This window comes from Pezoporus flaviventris, unplaced genomic scaffold (genome assembly GCF_033815535.1).
Source record: "Pezoporus flaviventris isolate CSIRO_AGI_PZ_B2104156 unplaced genomic scaffold, CSIRO_AGI_Pfla_v1 ptg000045l, whole genome shotgun sequence".
NCBI classification, from domain to species: Eukaryota; Metazoa; Chordata; class Aves; order Psittaciformes; family Psittacidae; genus Pezoporus; species Pezoporus flaviventris.
The window spans coordinates 4989774-5013135 of NW_026892593.1; the positions used below are offsets into that span (position 1 = coordinate 4989774).

General features: G+C 36.6%; 1 protein-coding gene across 1 annotated transcript in view; it reads left to right on the forward strand.

The window, feature by feature from the left end:
- The window catches only part of SEMA3A (semaphorin 3A), a 169914-nt gene that overhangs the window by 133555 nt on the left and 12997 nt on the right, over positions 1 to 23362 (forward strand). Inside the window, exons 11-15 of the mRNA XM_061467285.1 lie at positions 587 to 731; positions 7011 to 7230; positions 12330 to 12421; positions 15412 to 15453; positions 20967 to 21124. Coding sequence (XP_061323269.1) covers positions 587 to 731; positions 7011 to 7230; positions 12330 to 12421; positions 15412 to 15453; positions 20967 to 21124 — 657 coding nt within the window. The remainder of the gene's footprint in view (positions 1 to 586; positions 732 to 7010; positions 7231 to 12329; positions 12422 to 15411; positions 15454 to 20966; positions 21125 to 23362) is intronic.

Below are 23362 nucleotides of genomic sequence, written 5' to 3' on the forward strand. Positions count from 1 at the left end.
CAAGAACAAAACTATACTTGTAGCTCTGGCCTGAGGAAGGTTGTCTGTAGTGGTTGCATTGCCACAATTATCTCTGAAGGACAAAAGTTTTAGTTTTTAAACAGAAAGAATGTTTCTAGTGATAACCAGGCATGGAAGAGGGAGATTTACAACTCCTTACTGTCTTCTGTAAGAAACCTCAAGGTAAGAAACAACACTGAAGTTTGTGTGTGCTGCCCAAATAATGGAAGAGACTGCTAAGACAAGTGAAAAAATGTGAAGTGTAGGAAAGAACTGAATAGTCCTCTTGGGACAGCCCTGTTGAATTTTACTGAAATTGGGAGTTTGCCCTTCTGGCGACAATATGTTTTAAAGAACGGAATAGCAGCCATCTACTTTGGAAAATGTCTGAGAGATTGTACCAGTTATGCTGAACCTTCACAGAAGGTGAGTTAGGATTGCTCTGAGAGCATGTCAAAGTTTTGATAACCAGCACATGCAGTAAATTAGGAAGCAAACAAGCTGCTATTCCCATGTGTCTTCCACTCGATTAAACCAGCTGATAATTTAAAGAACCTGATTTGATTTCTTCTTCCCTTATTCTTAGTAATATCTTCAAGGGGTCAGCTGTGTGTATGTACAGCATGACTGATGTCAGGAGAGTATTTCTTGGTCCCTACGCCCACCGAGATGGTCCAAACTACCAGTGGGTTCCCTACCAAGGGCGAGTGCCGTATCCACGACCAGGAACTGTAAGTACCCGAAGAAATACAACAGTCTCAAAAGGAAAAACATTATACGTTTTATGGTCCTTGAGCTGAGATCAATGAAAGAAACTAAAAAGATGATGAAATGGGTAGGGTGGCAGAACGGAAAGCCAACAGTTCCTCCAGATCCAAAATGTATTGATTTTCCTGTTAAGTATGAAACTGCAATAACAACTTCATTTGGATTTCAGTTTTGGCATTCATATTAACAACTTCAGCAGAAGTTTATGCAATGGCTGGAGAACATTACTGAAAGTCATATGTTTAATAAATTACTCTGCATTATCCTTTCCTTGGAATTTGTTCCAAATATTTGCTAAGCCATTCTTAGTGAGAATGAACAGAAAACAGAGCATCTGCCTGGCTGTTAAGAAATTTTCAATTGCTCTTGACATTAAATCTACTGCAGTAAGACAGATATTTCTGCAATGGATGACAGAGTGACTACAGTAATTTCTAATTTCCACTGTCACTTTAGGAAATCTGTGCTTCTACCCATTTTTCTTGTTTCTAGTTTGTGAAAGACTAAAATATCAGTGTATCTAAGACATCCATATTTACAATTCCCAACTCATATCACATTTTAGAAATGTTTCACAGCCTCTGAAATTAGCAGTAGGCTAAGAAGATGGGGTATCTATGAAAAAAAGCATTAATTGTATACATTGGGGTAGCTCCTTAACTAGTATAAATCAGCTTGGCCCATTTAAGTTTTTAAATAGGATTGCTGAAGATTAAATATATATATACACATATATACATATAAAGATGTAAATGCAAAAAATATATGCTTATAATACTTTTTTAAAAGAACTCCATAAATAGAAACCACAAAAAAAAAACAAAAAACACCCTAGGAATAATTTAGAACCCTTCTTTTAAATCATCGGGTTTTCCACTTATGTTGGTATGTTTTGAAATTGTTCTTTCAACCTGATCTCCAACAGTTAGAGAATGTATATGCTCAGCCAAATGAGAATGATTTCTTAAGTAGAAGAAAACAGTGTCTCCCTGGCAGCCAGATTGCTCCTCACTCCCTCCGACAACTGCTAAAGGGATTCCTGACTTTTTTCCAGAGTTAAAATACAAGCTCTGCAGCATAAGAGAGGTTTCATTTCTCATTTGATGCTGAACTTCTTCTTTTTAGTTACTGTAGTTAATGCTGATATGTCAGCAGTTTATATTTAAGTTGCATTGGTTTACATCCCAATGGAAAATGTGAATGGGTAGAATTTTTTGTATTGTTTGTAGAGCTAATATCATCATCTTTTCAGTCTGACAGACTGAATAAATTAGTGTTTATTATTCTGTTTATTTATATTTCTCTTTGATTCCAGTATTGATTTACCTTTCCAGACAAAAAGCAAATAATAGATACTATGTAAAACTACAGACAAAGAAGAATGTTACATATTTCTGTTATGGAAAGAGACTGAGGTAACTGACTGCTATGCAGTGGCTCTGTTACATTCATTCTTCAGCAGAGATTAGACGCAACTCTGTTACTGAAATTCTGACTTCACAACTCAAATACTTGCCCTAGAGGATGGCAACACAGCTCTGCCTGCTTCAGAAGCTCTGGGTTATCTCAAGACTTGTCTGACGGTCTTGAACTGAAATCCAAATGGGAGAAGTACTGAATGGGAAATTTCTGAGAACTAGCAGAAAAGCTGGGATTCAAATCTAGTCCCTAAACGACTGAGTGACCTAAGCCAGCACATATTTTGCTGAAGTAGGGAGATGCAGTCAAGTTACATGTACTTTTTGTCTTGCCACCCTCTCAGAATGGATTTTATGCTTATAATTTCACCATAACATACTAACATCACAAAAAAAGGCAAAGATGGTCATATTTCATTGTGACATTTTTCGTGCCTGAGTGCAAATGTGATCCCTAACTATACTATTCTATGTAGCCCTGCAGTCACATCATGTAGTGCAAGAGGCCATGCCAATTTAACTGATGTTAATTAAAGAGAGGCTGAGGTCGTCAGGTTCTTCTAGACCACCACCAGTGACTTTAATCCTGGTGTACACCATTTTGAAAAAGATGGATTTTTTTCCACACAGTTGCTAAGATCCTAACCAGTAGTATAAAATTGAATTTTAAAATGAGACCTTTTTTCTAAAAATTTGGATACATTTTCAATGGCTTTGAAATCCCGTTGAGAATAAAGTTAAAAAGATTTTTAAGCTCCTTTAGATGTCAGACTTGTGGCTTCCTTTTCCAAGAAATGGGGAAAGGGAAAACAAAACCTGAGCTTCTTACAGTGAATCAGTTCCAGATCGTACTGCAGTTAAGCAGTGCTGAATTATCTGAAGAATTTAATAGGTGAGGAGCCAGTAAACTTCTTGAGCATCTGGTGACTTGCCCAGTATGAGTAAAGAAAAAGGAAAATTAATGGTTCTTTTGACAAGTCAGAAAACTTTGTACACAATTCTACATCAGCTTCACATTTAGCAAAGAAGTTGCCAGGATTTTTCCTTTAAGATCCATGGGACTTGGAGTTTGTTTGTTTGGGTTGGGGTTGGGTTTTTTTCAGTTGTTTTGTTTTTGTTGTGTGTTTTTTTGTTGTTGCTGTTTGTTTGCGTGGGTTGCTTTTTTTTTTTTTTTTTAACCTTTTAGCAATATTTGGGAGAAGAGAGAGGATTTCATCCTGAATTTGTATCTGACTTTCTGTGAATTCAGCTACAGAGCTCAGGCTTTCTCTGCTTCATGGTAACAAGAGTCTATCTTCAATTATGAGCAAAGAACTTTCTGTTCCTACCAAATGGTAGCTATTGGCTTATGTTGAATTCCCTAATAGGCCAATGAGGAGATAGCATAGTTACCTCCTCCTGACTGATCAAAACCCCTGACAGCATACTGGAGATGAAGAATTCGAAGTGGGTGGATGTTAAATGCAAGAGTTCTTTGACTCTACTTGAATACAGGATCAAGCTTATTTCTCTGGACCTTTTCAAGATATTTATATTTATGCCTGTCTTTTGGCACCTGAAAACTTTCTATTTATTTCTTTGCTACCAATGGGATTGATGAGGTATATAAGTGTGAGTTCTAATGAAGCACCTTGTCTGTTAGCTTGACCTAGACCCACTGATACCAAAACCAGGCCTGTCATTAGCACCAAGGATGATATCTTTGTTGTATTTCCTGGTTTTGTGATTGTAAAATGAGTAAACATGGCAGCACTGTCCTCTTCAGGACAACTAGTCCAGTCTAGCCTAGTCTGCTCTTGTCTAGGCTCATCTTATTTTGTCTTGGCTCGTTTCATCTCATCTGGTCTGGTGAGTTCTGTTCTGCTTTGACCCTCTCCACTCTGTTCCACTCTTCTCTGACTTCACAACCTTTAGTGGTCCCTTCCAACCTTAATGATTCTGTGATTCTGTATGGTTCACGTGAGTTGAGATTCCTCTGCAAGCAATTTGGACTATTGATAGGCTAAATCTCACCTACTGATGGTGCCCATTTCACTCAACTGAAAAGAGAGGGAGTTTGATTTCATCTTACTCAGTTTCCTAAAGTGGGGTGGGATGAATCTGAGCCATAGCCTAGTCCAGGCAATGCAATTTAAACTTAAGAGGTAAAGACACAAAGTTGCTATATATTTTTTTTTTTTTTATTCTCAGAAAAACAGGGGATCCAAGGAGTAATCTGGTCTCAAAATTGGGATTATAATTTAAACACAGAATTATGACACTAATTCTAGTTTTATGATTTTTCTGCATAAAATATACCTTGGTCAACCTTGCAGCAAGTAAAAGCCTTTGTTTTAATAAGCCAGAAAGTAAATATTCAAGCAATTGAAACACAGCTGAAATTCATTTACTAAAAATTGAAATGAATATTCATTTAATCCTTTTTTTTAATGTTTGTCCAGCTGCAATTAACAATACTTAGTTCTTGTGTAGTGATTATTATACTTAAAACACTTTATATGCGTTATTTAATTAACCATTATCTGATTAATCTAAGTAATTAGTTAGAAAATTAATCAAGATGTAAAGCAAACTTCAAATTGAAGTGTAAAATTTTAAACACAAGTTTTTAGACATACAAAGTTTTCCCAATTTTTATAAATAGTCTGTCTGCTTTTCTCTTTGTAATATTTCTGTACAAAAGAGTAAGAACATAGAATAATAAAAAGGCTGGAAAACGTTGTCACAATAAAGTAGATAACTAACTTGCTTTTCGCTTAGTCAGCTCCACATGCAGTAATCAAATATTCTCCTTCCCTCCCTTACTCCATTCCGTACCATGTAATGGAAAAGAATGCGCAAATTTGCTTACTAACAAATATGCCAAAAAGGGAGAATTTACACTTTATATGTCCATGCTGGAAGCGTCCCTTTGCTGAGCATAACAACTACTCCTTTTGACAACATTGATTTTTTAATTTTATTTCTGATGAATTATTAATACTTGGATCAAGGTGATAGCAAAGACAATTGATTTCTTCTGCTGAGCATCCTGCAAGGTCTGGATTCTTGGTTAATAAGATGTTGTCCTCTAGGTTTTTAATTTAATTGGAAGATACTGTATACATGGATATAAAGGGCAAATTATCTAGGTCATTTTAACACCAGCTGTTTATATTTCAGGTTCAAAAGCCACAACATATTGTCAACTGGGTTTCAGAGTTTTACATGTCTTCAATAGGTATATGAACAAATTAGGTGTGTGGTACACCAAGTTCTTTCCTGAGTATCTTTGAACTAGTGATTTAATGCCATTGTAGCTCATTTTCTTCATATAGTCAATGTTACTAACACACTGCTAATCATAGAATCATAGAATATTTAGGGTTGGAAAAGGTCTTAAGACCATCTAGTTCCACCCCCCCTGCCATGGGCAGGGACACCTTATGCTAAACCATATCACCCAAGGCCTCGTCCAGCCTGGTCTTGAACACTGCCAGGGATGGAGCACTCACAGCCTCCCTGGGCAACCTATTCCAGTGCCTCACCACCCTCACAGGAAAGAATTTCCTCCTTATATCCAATCTAAACTTCCCCTGTTTAAGTTTTAACCCATTACCCCTTGTCCTATCACTACAGTCCCTAATGAAGAGTCCCTCCCCAGCATCCCTATAGGCCCCCTTCAGATTACTGGAAGGCTGCTATGAGGTCTCCACACAGCCTTCTCTTCTCCAGGCTGAACAGCCCCAACTTCCTCAGCCTGGAGGAAATACCTATGTTAAAGTAACTTCTACCTGTTCAAGAAACACCTGTTCTACAGAAGAGATGTGGGAAAATGGTCGCGATTAGCCACAGTCCTCAAGTCTCTGAGGGAAATGTCCTAGGTGAAAATGGAAGAATACTCTTGTGGCTACCAAAGCTGTGGTCTCACCTCTTCTTCCCTTTTCAGCCTCTATTGTTTGCTGACATTGGGAGAATATGAGCAAAATGTGAAGAGCAAAGGCACTTTTTACTGTATTACTTCATGGGGACCAGATTCATTCCACAGGGACATTGTGCATTACACAACAGTGAGGAGATATTTCAGTTCTTTAGCAAGACTTGTCTCACCTAATTGTTCACATGGACAGTATCATCAGCAACGTTTACAGTAGGCTTTCTTTAGAACCAGTGGAGACAAAGGATATATATTTAGGGTATGACTCATTCGATTTGATTTAATGTTAACAGGATCCATGAAAGGTTGGACCAGATGACCCTTGAGGTCCCTTCCAACCTAGTATTCTATGGTTCTATGTTATTGGGTTTACATGGCTGACACAGGCTTGTTGAGACAAGCAGGAGTTTGAGAAGTCAGTAGAACAGGGAATTGTCCCAGCATTAAAGGATTTGATTCCTCAGATAGGGATTGACTTCCAGTCAACTTCTGAAAGCAATACTTTGAAATAAGATGGTGGCATAATTGATTAATTTTGTGTTGTATGCATAACTAAATATTGAAATTGCATGTCTTATGTTGAATAATTTTAGATATTTCAGGATTTCTTCCTACTGCCAGTTAAAGACTAATACTAATCAGTAAATGACTGAAAATTGTTTTGCACTGCATAGTAAGAAAAATTATGTATAAGGATAATTTACATTGTGTTAATTATATTGATTTAAATCCAAATGAAAAAAAAATGATACTTTTATTGACAGAATAAACTTTTGCTGTCAGTCATGGCACATTTAGATGCCCTTTCATATTTGATTGTAGACTGCATTAGTTGGGATGTTTGTAATGAAACTGTTTTCTAATATGTTTCTAGTGAAAATGAAAAATATTTCCTTTTTTATTTTCAGTGCCCTAGTAAAACATTTGGAGGCTTTGATTCCACCAAGGACCTTCCTGATGAAGTTATAACATTTGCAAGAAGTCATCCAGCCATGTACAACCCGGTACTCCCCATCAACAACCGTCCAATCATGATCAAAACAGATGTGGATTACCAGTTCACACAGATAGTAGTAGATCGAGTAGATGCAGAAGATGGCCAATATGATGTTATGTTCATTGGCACAGGTGAGAAGTCTTGAATCTACACTGTATGCTCCTCCAGGCGTTATGGACACATAGAGCAGATAAAATTTCTGAAAAATATTCTGAAGTACAGAACACAGGCAGAATGTTGTATACCTATGAAAATTTGGGGTGAGATTCAAAACTGTGCATGTGGGGAGGTCTTATTAACTGTTACAGGTTCAGGCTGTGGCCTGCATAGCTCAATTCTTTAGGAGCTTTGCCAACTGGATTAAGATCAAACCACTCTCTTTTCAGCTACTGTTATTAGGGAATTTTATTAGAAATATCTTGCCTCATTAATTATAATTTAGTATTAAAACGAGTCTTTTGAGGTGCCCATTTTGAAGTGCAGCATGAGAAGTATTAACACAAATGAGGCAAGCAGCCAGGTACGGGAAATGTCTTGCGTACCTTTCAAGTATTTCAGGTATTGCCTTAAGATGCCCAGCTCTTATGCCAGAAGAGTGCATCATTTTACTTAAGATGAAGATAACTGGCACACACAAAATGTTTTAAGAAGCACTGATATTCAAATAGAAACATGACATCCTTTCCAAAGCATTTGCAGAATCACACAGATTGGACATTTTATAAAGTGGAAATATGCACTCAGAAAAGACATTTTGTTCCAGAAAGGTAATAATGTGTAATAATAGTGACCAGAAATCAGCTGGCATACAGTGGCTTCAGAATAGTTTCAGTGGCCTCAGACTATGCTGATTAGCAGCTGGTGGATCTGCTTCTTCACGTTTGAAGATTCTCCATTAGTTGGCTGGTGTTGCAGTTTATGGAATAAAAGTACTTAAAATTTCTATTGAACATAAATGCTAGTAATTAGACATTGGCATCATGAAGTCAAAACAAATCAAACCAAAACACCACTGTCTCTTTTCAGCTTTGGACCAAATATATGTCTGGCTGTCTGTCTTATAACACTCCATTTTTTTTTACTTTCTTTAAGTATAGTTCTGGTACTCTAGACCTGGGGTCAGATTTCCAAAGCAATAAATCGCAAGGAATCTTTCATGTTGATGCCTGAATTATATTATGACTAAACTGAGAGCTGACGAAACTTTGTGTACCAAACACAGTGCATGCATAGCAATTCAGAACATTTACTGCAGGAAATGCAGCTGTGCAGAAGTCATTCCAGCTCTTTAAAGCTGTGAACTGAGTTATTAGATACTGGTGCTACAATGTGTTCTTCCATAAAACATTGAAAAGTAGTTTCATATGATTTTTTTTACACAACATATATATTTTCCATCACACATTGGAGACTTCAGTGCCGTCTACAATTGAGTGTTTTGTGCCTTTCAACAAGTCTTCTATGACTTGCTTCAGCCCTGAAGAAAAAAAAATAATGGCAATAATCTCCTTGTCTGCAATGTGAGGGGAAAAGCCCTTCAGTGTCCAGAGTATGATGCTGAACAAACATAAGGACCTGATTTCTTGAGCACAAGAGATGGCGCTTATCTTAGCAAAGTTAGGCATTCAGTCTAAGATGCATTGGTTTCTGCAAGGGAATGAGATAAGTACTTCCAGAGAGAGATTCACTGTACTTTCTTCAAGACCTCTATTGGATTAAGGTGAACAGTTATGCAGAAGTTCCTGTCTGGTTTAGGACAGTACAGGAAGACTTGCTTAAACCTGGTCTATAGCTTTTAGATATCATTATGTATAGTGTTTCTCATCTAAATTAGTACGGCAAGCTGTCCCTATGAAAGAGCTTCAGTGATACTTAGCTCTTACCATTGAGCTGGGAATTTAGGCACTCACTTAAATTCCCGTAACCATTAATATTCAGGTGTGTGGTAACTGCTCTGGAACCTATCCAACATTGCTAATAGTTGTGCCCAGGAAATGTAAGAAAATTATTGAAAGATTATTACATGCACTTGCCAAAGGAGATTTCAGCACCAAAACTCCAGCTTTGTAAGTGTGTGTTATTATTTCTTGACATATTACTTTTGTACATAGAAACTGTTCCCTTTGCAGCAGGAGCTCATACTCTCGTGGAACAAGAATAGGCCCTACAACACTTATGCTTGGAGCAGGAGCACAAAAGATGCTCTGTGCTCCCCTGAGTTCACTATCTTCATTGCAGCTTTCAGAATGAGAAAGGGGCATCTTCCATGCATGGGAAAGGAAAAGAGGCAGAACTGAGGCCCTGCCTGCCTTCTGCCAGAAAGCTGCACTGAGCTGGCTGGTCAAAGTCAAAGGAACCAGAAACAGATACACAATCAGCGTGTATTACATATTCCCCAAGCAAAGAACAAGTGGAGGAGCAGATTAGTGACTACAGTTACAGTCCAGTTTCCCACTTGATGATCTGAGCCTACGACAGAACCAGAGTTAAGCCCTCTGGGGTATGACTAGATTTTTCTGTGCAGGTCTGTCCCATCAGATTAGATATATTTCTCTGTATTTTCTCATGGCTTTTGCACCAATCTACATTATTCCCACATGCTGCTGAACTTCACTATGTTGAAGGAACATTTTTTTTTTCTCCTTTCCATTGAATGACTGATGATAATTGAACACAACATAATTAATAGCCATGCAGTGTGGTCACATTTTCCTTTCCTGTGGGTGAAACCTTTAGTTGAGCAGTTTCTTTTCCACTGTGATTGTACCAGTGTGTGTTTCACAATGGAAATAAAATCATATCAGCATGCTTGAAATTGTATCAGGAAAAAAACAGGATTTAAGATATGCACTTAATGCATATCCTGAGTGTCTGATGTTTGGGATCATTTGGCACAGTCAAGGTACATCTGTCAGTAAAGCAAATTAATAATGGTAATCTTATCTTACTGAGCAGAGCCTATTGATCCTAAAGGAGAAGCCCGATTCCATTTGTGTGAAATTGTTTGAAATACTACTCTGTAAAAATTGATCTAGAACTCAGATAAAGCCCCACTTTGGTACCTGTGGCCTGACCATAGTCGCTGTAGTGATTAACACAGTGTATCTTTGACCTCAGAGGATTTCTTGAGCATCAAGGAGCTGTAATTGTTTCAGGATCCACTTCAAAGTCAGACCTTTTGTTGAAACAACACTATGTAGGGAGCTTAAGTCTGATGAGGCTGTGATCAGGCTCCACAGTTTCCCTTGTGCTGATTTTATCAAAAATCCCCTTTTATTTCAGGAATTTTCAATGCATTTGCTGCGTTTGTCTAAGGGCATAGTTCAGCAGAGAACAAATCATGACACATTGCTATGCTGTTATATTTATTCGATAAAAGTTCTCTTCTTTTACCCATAGCATGCATTTTCCTCAAAACCACAGTCATCAAATTACCAGGATAACTAAGGAAATGAACTCATCCATTTAATTACAAATATAACTAATGTTAAATTATCTGTTGTTCTGAATTACTCTGTTGTAGAAATGTGGATTTTTTTTTTATCTTGGTTTAAAGTTTATATTGCATTTGCTCAGTATTGGTCTCAATATTCATTGAATTAAATATATTCAGTTAGTAGCAGTAACCATAATGAAAACCACTTCCAAGAACACTTATCTGGTATAATTTACTAGTTGAGGTTGTACATGTAGCAACCTAGATAAAAAGTTTTTTTTCTTTATGTTTTTTTAGAAAATTTTTTTTTCCTTTTAAAAAGAATCTGTGAATGAATTTGTGACTAATGAAAGAAAGCAGTGAGGTACATATTTCATGGGGAAAAAAAATACCTATTTCTAAACTTTCAAAAGTATGTACTAAGAAACCAATATCTGCTTAAAGAAGAGCAGGTAGGAAAATGAAAAATCTCAGTTCTACATGATATTCTAGGATTTCTAGAATATTTTAGTCAAAATTCATGTAATTAAGTTGAAATACAAGAATTTTCTCATGAAAGCAATAGATTTTATTCATATTTTCAATACAGAAGTGGTGCGTTGTCATCTTTTTAATCAGAAGTTTCAAATAACACACGAATGTATATATGCACAAAATATGTTCTGATTTTGTGTAATCAGTGTTGTTTTGAGAATGTTGACATTCATAGTTCTGTTATGTTGAGAATTTTATTCATTTAAAATGCCTTATATTTTCCTACTGTAGAATGTGCAACTTGAAAAGTCTTCAGGGACATAGTTGTTATTCCTATGATAGATTTACGTGGCACTACACTTGGATGGCTAAAAAGAAAAGTCACATGCAGAGTGTTTCCATTTCAGAGAGTCTGGAGTGATGTGTACAAGCCTAGAAATTTTTCCTTTTTTTTTTTTTTGTTTTGTTCTTCTTCCCTGAAAATTCTATTCATGGAAACAAACAAATAAATCACAGATGCAGAAGCTGTAAAACAGAGATGGTTTTATATATCAGCCATGTTCATAAAACCAAAGGCTGCAGCTCTGGAATTTCAAACGTTGGCCTTGTTAGTGTTAAAGCCAATTGCAAAACTCCAAGAATGCAAATGGATATAAAATTAAAATGCTGGCACACATTTATTTCTAAACAGAAGATACAAGTTATATTGCTTTTTACTCCTCAGCAAAGACCATTATCTAACAGAGAGAGAAATATAGATGCCTTAAGGGGCTTATACATCTTTGGCACTTTGTTTGACACGGGGAAGATCTCATGTACTTAAGAGATCTAACAGCTTCATCTGTCTAACAACATTTGTCCAGATGTTTCTATATCCATACTGAGCCTTCTGACAGCATCCTCGTGCATTTTAAGAATGACAAACATCATATTCAAAATGGACAGTAAAACATGCCTGTGTAAATTTAGTGCATTTCTTTCCTTAGTTAAATGACTGAAACATCTGTCATTTTATATTGTCAGTTAAATGGTATTTCAGTCCTTTTCATCCTTTAATAACTATAGTAGTGTTTATCTTCTTTGCTGCATTTTGATAGTTGAAAGACTTCAGTGAAATGGCGTGCTGAAATACGGCATTTTTCTAGGTTATTTTAAATAGCAGTTCGCATTGTGAACAATTACTTGGAGCTATGCAGCTTCACAGTCTTGATAACATGAAATAATTACATGCTACAAGGAACTCTGGCTCCTCTGAAACTGAGGTATGCATCTTAAGCACCTGAAGACTTTTGGTTTCTTTTTTCTTCTTTTCTTCTCAAGATGTTGGAACAGTTCTTAAAGTGGTTTCAATTCCTAAGGAGACTTGGCATGAATTAGAAGAAGTCTTGCTGGAAGAAATGACAGTCTTTCGGGTAAGTGCAGCTCAATTTCAAGTGTCAGGTTATAGATTTCTCTGTGGACAGCTGCAAACTAAACTTCTTGCAGTCTAGCCAAGGAATACCCTGGCATACTCCTCTAATTAGCTTGTCATTTAGCGAGCCAGGCACTAGTCAAAATAAACCTTGAAACTTCCAGTGCTAGCTGGAGTTTAATGATAAAAGACATAGCATTCTGGGCTCTTGTTTCGTGATTTTAAAAGTAAATTAGTATCTCTGAATCTTAGAGCTGTTACATGCTGTAGTTAAATATGTATCTGTGCAAGTCTGGGAATAATGCCTGTCTGTTTTCTCCCAGGGTTATGCAATACATAAATTTCATAGTTGCATCAACTCTTTAACACTATTCAGACTATGAGCATAATGTAACTAGGAAGATAATTTAAGAAAAACAGTGATCTGCACATATTTCTTATGCCTAATAATCTGGGAAACACAGGGTTTGTGTTTCCATGGCTTTAGGGTCTCATTTTCATGGTTTGACACAAGACACTATAAACACCCCCTAATCTTTAGTACCTTTTTGTGAAAATCAATCTCTTCCATTTTTCCTGTCTGAGCCGCCTAAAAAATAAGGCATCCCATAGGCACTCCTGCAAGTTGAGGCTGAGTAAACCTTTCAAACACTTTCCAGACAGAACCCAGGGATCTCTTGTTTTTTTTGTACACAGCAACGAATAATTTATATTCCCCGCGTTACTTTTTTTTGCCATTTTATGGCACCATTTCACAGGCTCCAGGCTTTTGGGGGGTTGATACCTAGCTGGGAATATGAGGTTAATCTGACAATGTGAAGACAATGCTTGCATGCTTGGATTGTCCCATGTCCTGTGGTCTCACTCTAGATGTTCTGACCAGGACTTTGCCTCCAGCCTGCCCCAGGGGCCCAGCCACCATGTCCTCATCACACTCATTTGCCATTCCTTGACCCTTAGTTTCTGAACAGACACAACATATCTAAACAGAGCTTGTATATCTTTTTATTATTTTTTTCAATATTATTTTTATTATGGGCAGTCTTGCCTTAACTGACATCAATCTCATACAGAAAACACTGGTTTGGGTGCCAGATACCACTGAAAAATAGGTATCTGTTTCTGCAAACCATGGGGGGTTTGAGGACAGAAATGTCGTTTTTTTTCTTCCTGATTGTTGCTGGGTTTAGGGCTTTTTGTTGTTGTTTTTTTAACAGAAAAATAAAGTAGAAACTATGAGGAGATAATGAGACAAATAATTTGTGGCTCCCAGCTTTGTTTCTTTTCTTATATATTCAAAAGTTATTACATTAATGCAGGATAATTTGGCAGTTGTTGGTAATGTATGAGTCTCTTCCCTCAATCAAGTAGAATTGCCAAGCTAAAGGAGATCAGAGAAGTCTAAAAGTGAAAGAAAGAAAATAAATGGAGTGAAAGTTTTATTTCAGAAAGCCTTTACAGAAGTAGCATGGTTAATGACAAACTCAAATCTGGTATTTTACTTTACATGTGTATTTATCCATTACACAAAAAGATTTTGGTGTTCTGATTTACTTGAATGCTCATTTATTTCCTTTGGCATGTATTTAAGCCTTAAAGAGGGCATTAATATACTTCAGTGGAATAAGCAGCATTTGTGTGCATAAGACATGGATCTTTCAATAGGGAATTTGCAACAGATTTTACATGTACCTTAAGCAAATGTAAATTTTCCTTATTTACTAAAGTGTTTATGTGCATCATGAACAATGTGTTTTGATGCTTAAACTGCAATGTGCTGAATACAATACCTTTATAATTCCACAAAACAGTCTTCCATATTGGTTACATTGATAACAAATGCCTATTTTAACCCCATTTGTGCCATATTTCTCTGAACAGCTGAGCAAACAAATGAGTTCAATTTTCCTTCAAATGTTACACTTAATTGATGCTTTCTAATATAAGTTCTATTAACTCATTTGTAAAGGCAAGTCCACATGCTTAACATCCACTGACCCATATCAAATTCTCTCAGGATAAGCAAGCTGAAAGCTACACAAGTGTAAAAGATTAATAAGGACTTTATTAATGTACATAACCAAAAGTATGATGTGTGGGATTAATAGCAGATTTTTAGATAAAGTTCATACAGTGTTGACATGCACACTTTGTAACCGAATTATGCCACTTTTACTCTCAGGATTAAAATCCATTCAAGCAGCTAAAGGGACTAAAGGGTGTGACAGTCTTTTAATCGAATCTAAATATACTCATTTTGTTAAATATTTCCTACAGCTTCTCATATAAGAAAGTAGGTACTGGTTTGACAGCTGCGTGCTAAGATAATTAAGTGTAGACTTAGCTCAGAGAACAATAACTCTCCTAGTGACCCATTTGGTTGATTAAATAATGGGTGTTCCAGGGTGCAAATAACCTCTTGCCTGCTTTGGTTTTGTGCTCTGCAAATACAAGTAACTTCTTGGTACGTGAATGGTGTGGTCCAGTCAATAGGATTATACTTGGGACAAAGGCTTGCTCTGGTGAATAAAATTTTGTACAAGTGGGTTTTTCACCTTGATATGGTTAAAACGTGTTGCTTATTTCAGTTTTACCACTTTTAATATATAGTATCTATGTATTTTGTTACAACCACTATTGATTTCATGTTACCTGGCAGGTTCTTTAAATGTAGTTTTAATACAAAGTGTAGCAATTAATTTCAAGATGTGAAATTAGTAACAAAATAATCATAATGAAACTGTAATAATCATGGAAAATGGTCTGTCCACAATCAACAAAGCAATCAAAGATGCACCTGGATATGTACATGCATACTAATTCACCTAGAGCTAGAAAATATTCCACTGCCAAAGACAACAAGAAACACTGTTACCAAGGAGTGTCTAGTTTAATTTCAGTTTCTAGGTTAGGCAAATAGTATTCTAGCAGAATTGTTATGTTTATAAAGCTCATTTTATATTTTAACTCATTTTTTTCATTTCCCCCTAGGAACCCACTATTATTTCAGCAATGAAGATTTCCACAAAACAGGTACTATGTGCACAAACTTTAAATCACTTTTAAATATTTATTGGTCTCTGTCTTTTAGAGACAGTAACTTGGCAGTGAGTAGAGACATATTAATTACAGCAGCAGCATCACATCCCTTTACATAAACATCACTAGTTTCTCAGGAAAATGTGACATGCAGAGAAAGTCTCGTTCATGTTACTTACTGGTAAGGTGGAAACTAAACACAAACTAACCGGCTGTCTGGATGCTCTCGATTAAAAAAATAAGTTCCACATTATGGAATGTTCTCATGACAGAAAAATTGTTCAGGAGTGGCCAGAATTGGTCCCTTGTTTTAATGGGACTAATTCTGGTCTTTGTATCAATAGTCTCATACAAAATGCAGATAGTGGAAGCAAAGACTGGAAATGAGATGTTCTCCTGTCTTTTGTCCTATGCCTGTTACATTCCTCTGGGTTCACCATTCAGCTTTAACAATGAGGGTAGATCTGATTTAGTCCAGATTTTCCATGGTCTTTCCATTCAGTGACATGGTTAAGATAGGGGTTCCTGACTCCAGAATTTATATTTCCTACTTTCTGTTGAGTGCACTAGTAACTAACTTCTGAAAGAAATGTGTTATAGCCTTCGTTGTAGACTAGATCATAACAAAAATGAACTGGACTTCTTGATGGATGGAAGTGTAGTTTTGTCAGATTTACGGTAAAAGTGATTTCTGAGCAATTATAAGCAATTATTCTTAGACTTGTTTGTGAAGCAGCTGTTGAGTTATGTAGACATGCAAAGAACAGTGAGTTGCAGTCCAGGAGTGAAGTGGGTATTAGGGGCCTATCTTCCAGTTCTGCCTAGAATTAGGTAGAGCGATTCCAGCCACTGTCACTTCCTGTCTCAGAAGTCTTAGACATAAAATTTAGTGTCAAGTTTAACACAATAAAACTTTGGCATCCTTTTTCATATTTGTGCTGATTTAGAGCCTAATTCAGCAAATACAAGCGACTTGTTGACACTCATTAATTTCATCATTAAATTTGTTGCCAGTAGAGATTTGGTATTACTTTGAGGACTGGGGCACTAAAAATTGTGTATGTTGTAAATAAGGTTTAGTTAATTCTTCTACCTCATGCTATACATTATTAAACAGAAGTTGAATTCATTTGTAACAGACAGAGCCCAATATTAGGTTTGAAATGCTGCATATTTAACTCAGAAACCACTGTGTTTAGAAAAATTGTCTGAAAACATTCATGTATTTGACAGAAAACATTTTGTTTTGGGACACTTTTCTAACACAGTTTACCACCTGAAACAACAAAAATGGCAGGACAAAAACATGTATTGTTGAATACTGGGATATTTAAAAACAAGCCTGTCAAGATGTATATATGTTCACATCATACCAAAATGCTCTGCTTTGGATTATTTTTATAAGTGCATTCCCTTAAAACAGCCAGTCATATTTAATAATGGACTATGCATTTTCACACAACTTCTTTAAAGCAGCATTAGTTATTCAGGAGAGATGACAATTTTTCCTGTATCTTTTGAAAACAAATTTATACTGCTAAAATTGTCTAAAGCTAAAAAAGAGCATAAAACACAAGATATTCAGGCAGAGTTAAGCTCATGAAAATTCAACCAGCCTTAGGCTAAAAATGACAGAATCATGATACATTATGACAAGCTTTTGGCACTGTCTCTGTATCAAATAAGTATATGGCAACATGTTTCCATTTTATATTTCTGATTTTAAAATACTGTAGTTTTATAATGCAAACACTTTACTCGTTGTGTTCTGATAAGTAGGGCTTTTTTCATATAAACAGTATGATAATTCTATGCATTGTAGAAAGCAGGAGGATGAAATACAAACAGTAAAACCAGCATGTCCTACTGAATAACTTTAAAGCAATCACTTCATTTGTTTTTTTTCACTAACAGTTCTTTAATGGTACTGGGAGTTTCTCCTCATTTTTGAATGTTCTACTATGCTGGTTATTCAAAGGTACCTATTTTGCCATTGTGCCAATGCGATATGTTAGAAATGACGCTTCATCTTAAATACCAAAATCTAAAAATTCTTCAGGAGTGGGACTTAGCTTAAGTTTTAAATTATATAAAACTGTGTGAGAATTTGACCTTTGAGTGAGAGTGACTTTGAGCAAGGAAATCTAGGCTTTATGTGCAAGACTAAGCCTCGATGCAGTCTTTCTCAATTATATTCCTCCTAATTGTGTTCAGAGTTCTAGGCTTGTGTAACCTTATCACTTAAACAACTTATGCATGGTTAGCAATAGAAACAGACCTTCAGAGGACAGCATCCCAGAGCCACCGTAACACCCTGCAGCTGCCTAAATTCACAGTTCTGAGTGAGTCAGGCTTGCCAGGAGCACCTGGCTACCATTCAGTCCTGAGCCTGTCAAGTGGGGGTCCATGGTATAAAAGTACCGAAGCAAGCAAGGGTCAGGCCTGGCTTTCAAAGTGACTTCTTTTTGAGGAAACTCTTATCTCTTTCTCAAGGTCAGGACTGTGATCCTCTTTTTCAAAAAGCTATTGGATTTCTGGAAAGCTGAGGGGGGGTGGAAAACTAAGAGATCCTTGGCTGATACAGGCCAGATTCTTGATTAGTGAAGTGCTATGAAGAGCTTTTTTAATTCCTCCATAAGATTCTCAAAGGCAAGGCAGAGACCTTCAGAAAAGCCTTCCTGACTACTTCTACAGTATTTTTCACAAAGTACTGAATTTTATTCAGAGATGGCCATTTCTGTCCATAGTGAGCATATACAAAGGACCAGCTCAGATTGATTTGTCACTTAAACAGCCCCCTGAACTATTCTGCATCAGTTACTTTTCAAGACATAAAATTAAGTTAAACAGGATTTGAATCTTATGCTCCCTAAAATTCCATTTAAAATTCTGATATTTTTCTTTTTAAGGAGTACATTTTTCATCTCTCTCTTTTTTTTTTTTTCAATTCCAAATGGAAAATTTTGTTTATCTCTTTGACTTCTAGAGAAAGGCTCCATTTTGGGCAGCACCATGGAGCAAACAGAAACCACTGGGTTGCTTAAAACATTAGTCTCCTCTCCCACAGCTTTTCTGGAGTTCTGATACTTCTGCAAGACTTTTTAAAGGACAGCTTTCCCACACACACACTCCGCTTTGATCTGATAATCAGCTGATGTATTAAACTAACAACCTCTTGAGAAAGACTGTTTGCACAACAGGCATTTTGACTGTATGGCAAATTCTTTGATGCAAATCATTCTGTTACTGTTTTCTGAATTTCATACTGCCTGGATTCATATATTATTAGTGTCGGCAATAACAATCACCAGCTGGAGTCTAAAACTGGGATCAGAAGAGCAGCAAAGAGGGCAGCAGCCTTCAGGCTGTGCAGCACCTGAAACTCATGCTGTAGTTCACTGGCTGAACTTTATGAACCTATCTACAAGGAACAGAGTCTTGAAGTAACCCTATTTTGGCCTCCCAGTTTTTTTTTTCCTTGTGTGTTTCTGGTCATTCTTTAATTCTAAAGACATTTATTAGAAATCAGGGAGGCTTTTTTTGACAAAATTAAATTGGTTACAAAGGTATGTAGGAAACCCTTGCACAATTCTTCTTTATTTTCCCACGTGCTTTCTCTGGGTTGATTTTTATATTTGCTGCACCACACATTGCTACATGCCTATAGAGATATTAATGCCCCAATTACATAGGGCTCAGATCGATACCATCTGGACATTTAAGATACTTAACTGAAGCTCTCATTTAACCTACACTGCTTCCATAATCAGTAAAGAGAAAAGACATCCCTTGAGAAATGGTCAGGTCATCTAAGATTTGAATTGTTGCTCATTTTTACTGCAGAACGTACCCCTAAGCTGGGTACTTGATTAAGTGACTTAAGTTAGAGAGAATCAGCTTATCATGTCTGCTGCCTGTCATCTGCTTCTCAAGGATACAATACTATCTGGGGACTGGTATGTACAATCAAGGCTTTGTGTAGAGCTCTGTGTGGTCAGAGATTTTTGCCCAGGGAATGTGGGTTTACAACCAAGCTATGGCACTGTAATAGATGGAAGCAGCTGCTTAGAAAGGACTTAGTTTTTAATTTACCAGTAAATTCTCCTTTGGGTACTGTCTTTGTCATATTTTCCTTGAGAAAATACTGGTGTTTACGTAAATGCATGGGACATCTCTGTTAAATTCATGCGTCTGTATAAATTGCAAACTTTTGTCTCTGAAAGAAGTAAACCCAACACCTTTTATAAGTGTTTTTGGTTTTACTGTCTCCTGCTATCCAGTGCTCATCGTTTCTAGTAGGGAGGTGAGCTCAGCCAACTTCCATCCCTGAATTCCTTGGAAATAGTACCTCTGGATCATCACAGTGCAGAAGATTAAGAATTTTGATAATATTTCTTGAAATCCTATTTTCACACCATGTTTTTCAAGAGAGGAAAACAAATACAAATGTGTATTTTTCCTGGTGGGACTGCTTGGATTGGGACCATAAAAAGAAATGTACGAATTACTCCACCGTGGGTGCTGTGTGACAAAGTGTAAGATTTTGATAGCAGAGTGTCAGTGTTTCCAAAACAGATGGATTATGCCATTTAATTTTTGTTTATTTATATTGTTTTCCCAATTGTTGCCTCTCAGAGGGAACTAAATATTTACTTACTACACTCACACTTGTTTTCTTTGTGAATTAGTGCCAAGCTGAAATATCTCTGTTTGGACTTCCCTGTGAGATCAGTAGTTCAGTTTCCTTATGTCCCTTTGAAAACCAGCTTCTCCAATGGACCACGTGAATTTGGTATCAGAGAGGAAATTGAGAGAAAGAAGATAATCTGTTGTGATGGCATACAAAGCTGTAGTTCATTTTGCATGTATGTTTTTTTATTTACTTCATGGCTTCTCTCTGCATTTGAGCTACATCTTACTCTCACCACATTTTAATAAAAAATAAATTAAGCCATTTCCCCTGGTCAAAGTTAAGCTTCAATTAGAGTATTTGACCTATAGAAAAGAGTATAAAGCATCACAATTGCCAGACATGCAAAGAAGTGCATGCGTGGCAGCCCTTCTAAGCTGAAATATCTTAGCATCAGTCTGACATAATTTACTTCAGTTTTCTCACACAAATCAAAGTCATATATAGGAAATTTATGTTAAAGTTGTTTTTCTTTAAATTCAAAAGCATATTCTCCATTGTGTTCTGTCACTGATTGTAGTGCTTTTCTAAGGCAGGGATCTGAATACAAAAGAAAAAATGAAAGAGTACTTTACTGTTTGCTATTGTTTGGAGAAGCTACCAAGAGCTTCATACAAAAATCAGCTTTTTTTCTATTTATTTTCTTTTATCCTGTGGATGATTCTCTTATTCATTTAGTGTATGTCAGGATCGAGATCCTTTATTGTAACTGTAATGGTCCTAGCATCTAATATTTTTATGCTTTTCTACGAAAAAGCTGGAAATTTGCTATTCTTAATTTTTTAATTTTTTTTATTTTTTTAAATTTTTATAACAGCAACAGCTCTACATTGGCTCAGCCACTGGAGTTTCACAGCTTCCTTTACACCGCTGTGATGTGTATGGAAAAGCATGTGCTGAGTGTTGCCTTGCGAGAGACCCTTACTGTGCCTGGGATGGTTCATCTTGCTCACGTTACTTCCCCACTGCTAAGAGGTAGGAACCCTTTCGGATGTCTGCATGGTTTGCTATTTGTTTTAACTGATGGTCTCAATATGACCAGAGGGCTTTGGAGATTTTTCATGGGACGGTTAACTGGAGCTCTTTCTTTTCCAAAGAAAACATAATTGTGGGAGATACAAACAATATGAAGTCTTGGTTGATTTAAAGAGAACACTACTACTTCTTGGGTTGGTTTAAAAAGCTGTTGTAAGAAAACATTGAGAAGGGAGTCGTCTCTGAAATGGATTCATGACTTTGTATTCAGTAATAAACAGCAAAAAGAAAAAATTTTCTCTAACACTAGGACTGATAGCTCAAGTAAATTATCCTGCATTTTCATGAATTCTAATTCAAAGGAAATACTTATAAAGTGTTAGGACATGAGTGGAAGGTTATTTTTCTAGTGGTACGTGACATTATTGTTATTATTCAAAAGTATAACTTGTTGATGTGTGTCTAAGTGCTGCAAGATTAGAACAACTGCTATTTTAGATTCACTCTGCACTCAGACTTCGAAGTGCAAAGGTTAAGGTAAGACTGCATAAGTGAAAAATATAATTGTAATAAAAAAATTTAGAAGTCCTATTTACCTGATTTGAAGATTTCAATTAATATTTTCTTTGCCTGCCCTTATCTCCAAAATTCTTTATCTCAGAGTATATAAGGTGATTACTGAACAGCTCTTAGCTACTGAGGTAGAAATTAGGAATAACTGAATACATGGATACTCACTTGCAAATCAGAACAGACATTAATGTAATGTGTTTCCCATAATAAATTGGCTAAAATTATAAAGAAGTATTCACATAAAATCAAATGTGCCGAACATCTTCCACTTATGAAGAAACAAGGAATCCAAGGGTTTGTATACATAAAGGTTTATATACATAAAATTAATGGTAGCAAATACTTAGTTGAGAATGTCAGGACTCCAAATTCCAGATTTGGATTGGTTGCTGCAGGAGACGAATTGTGGTAAAGGGTGGGAAGTAGCATTTTTTGTCACAGACTTTTCAGATGGAGGGGATTAAAATTTCAAGGTTTGCATTACAATGTATCCTAAACAAATACTGTAGACAAAAGAAAAAGCTGCTTATGGAACATCAGGTTCTATTTTTGCACCCGGAAGCAGAGTTAATCTGAGACAAGCTTTTGAGAAATTCTTTAGAAAAGAATTAAAAAGGAGAAACTAAATCCATCCCAAAAGAAGAGCTGGTCAGATTTTCTCAGCTGCATGGGCTAAATGCAGATTTGTAGTGGGACTACGGCAGTTTTTCTGGAGGAGAGGAGGGCAAACAAAAGGAGAGTCTAAGAGATTGATTTTGTCTGAATGTTTTAAGGGTTAGAAGTCAATATGTTTAAGTACTGCCTCTGAGTCGAAGGAGACGGTAAGGTCAGGAATCACCGAATCACTCTTCTCTGCTACTTCCCATCTATCTAATCTTTACCTCCTAACTTCATCCTCTCAGCATTCACTAGCACCCATTCCTGCTCCCAGCCCATCTCAAGACCCATAGAGCACATCATCCTGCCATTCATTACTTACACTGACAGAAGAAATAGGGCTCTTTGTCTTTTCCTTATCCATCTCTGCAACCTATTGAGCAGCAGAGGAGCTCAGTGTTGCTATCATGGGTAAAGGGACTGGGCCCTTTTCTTACAGGGATTAAGGGGCAGGAGGGTTACTGGGACTCAACTGGGTTGCACAATTCCAGGAAAATCTTGGGGTGCAGAATTTACACATCTTGAGGCCGCTGTGAAAGAAAAAGGCTGGGATCCTGACAACATGCTCAGAAAAAGCTGATGCCCCTCCTTAGAGAACCCCATTTTACCCTCGGCAACAGCAGAAAAAAGGTCTCATACTGGGAGAGAAGATCCTCTGTTTACCTGATACCTGCTGTACCCACTGCCTGAAGGCAGGTTTGAATGCATCTATGACAAAATCAGCATTACTGGAAACAGCTTAAATGTCAACATTTTCCTAATAATGAATCCTTGTAATTTTAGGCTCCAGAAATATTGAGAAAGTTGAGTCCTGAGGCAATTGCACAGATGCTTTACTAATAGTTGGTTCTGGGGTTTTGCTTTTTATTTTTCCCCTTTCTTTTTTAAAAAAGGAGATTTTATGAGTTATGATTTTAATTTACTTTTCTTTCTTTGTGTATTTTACAAGCCTAAATGACAGTTCAGAGCTCCTGTAGTGTGACCACTTAACTTTACCCCATGCAGATG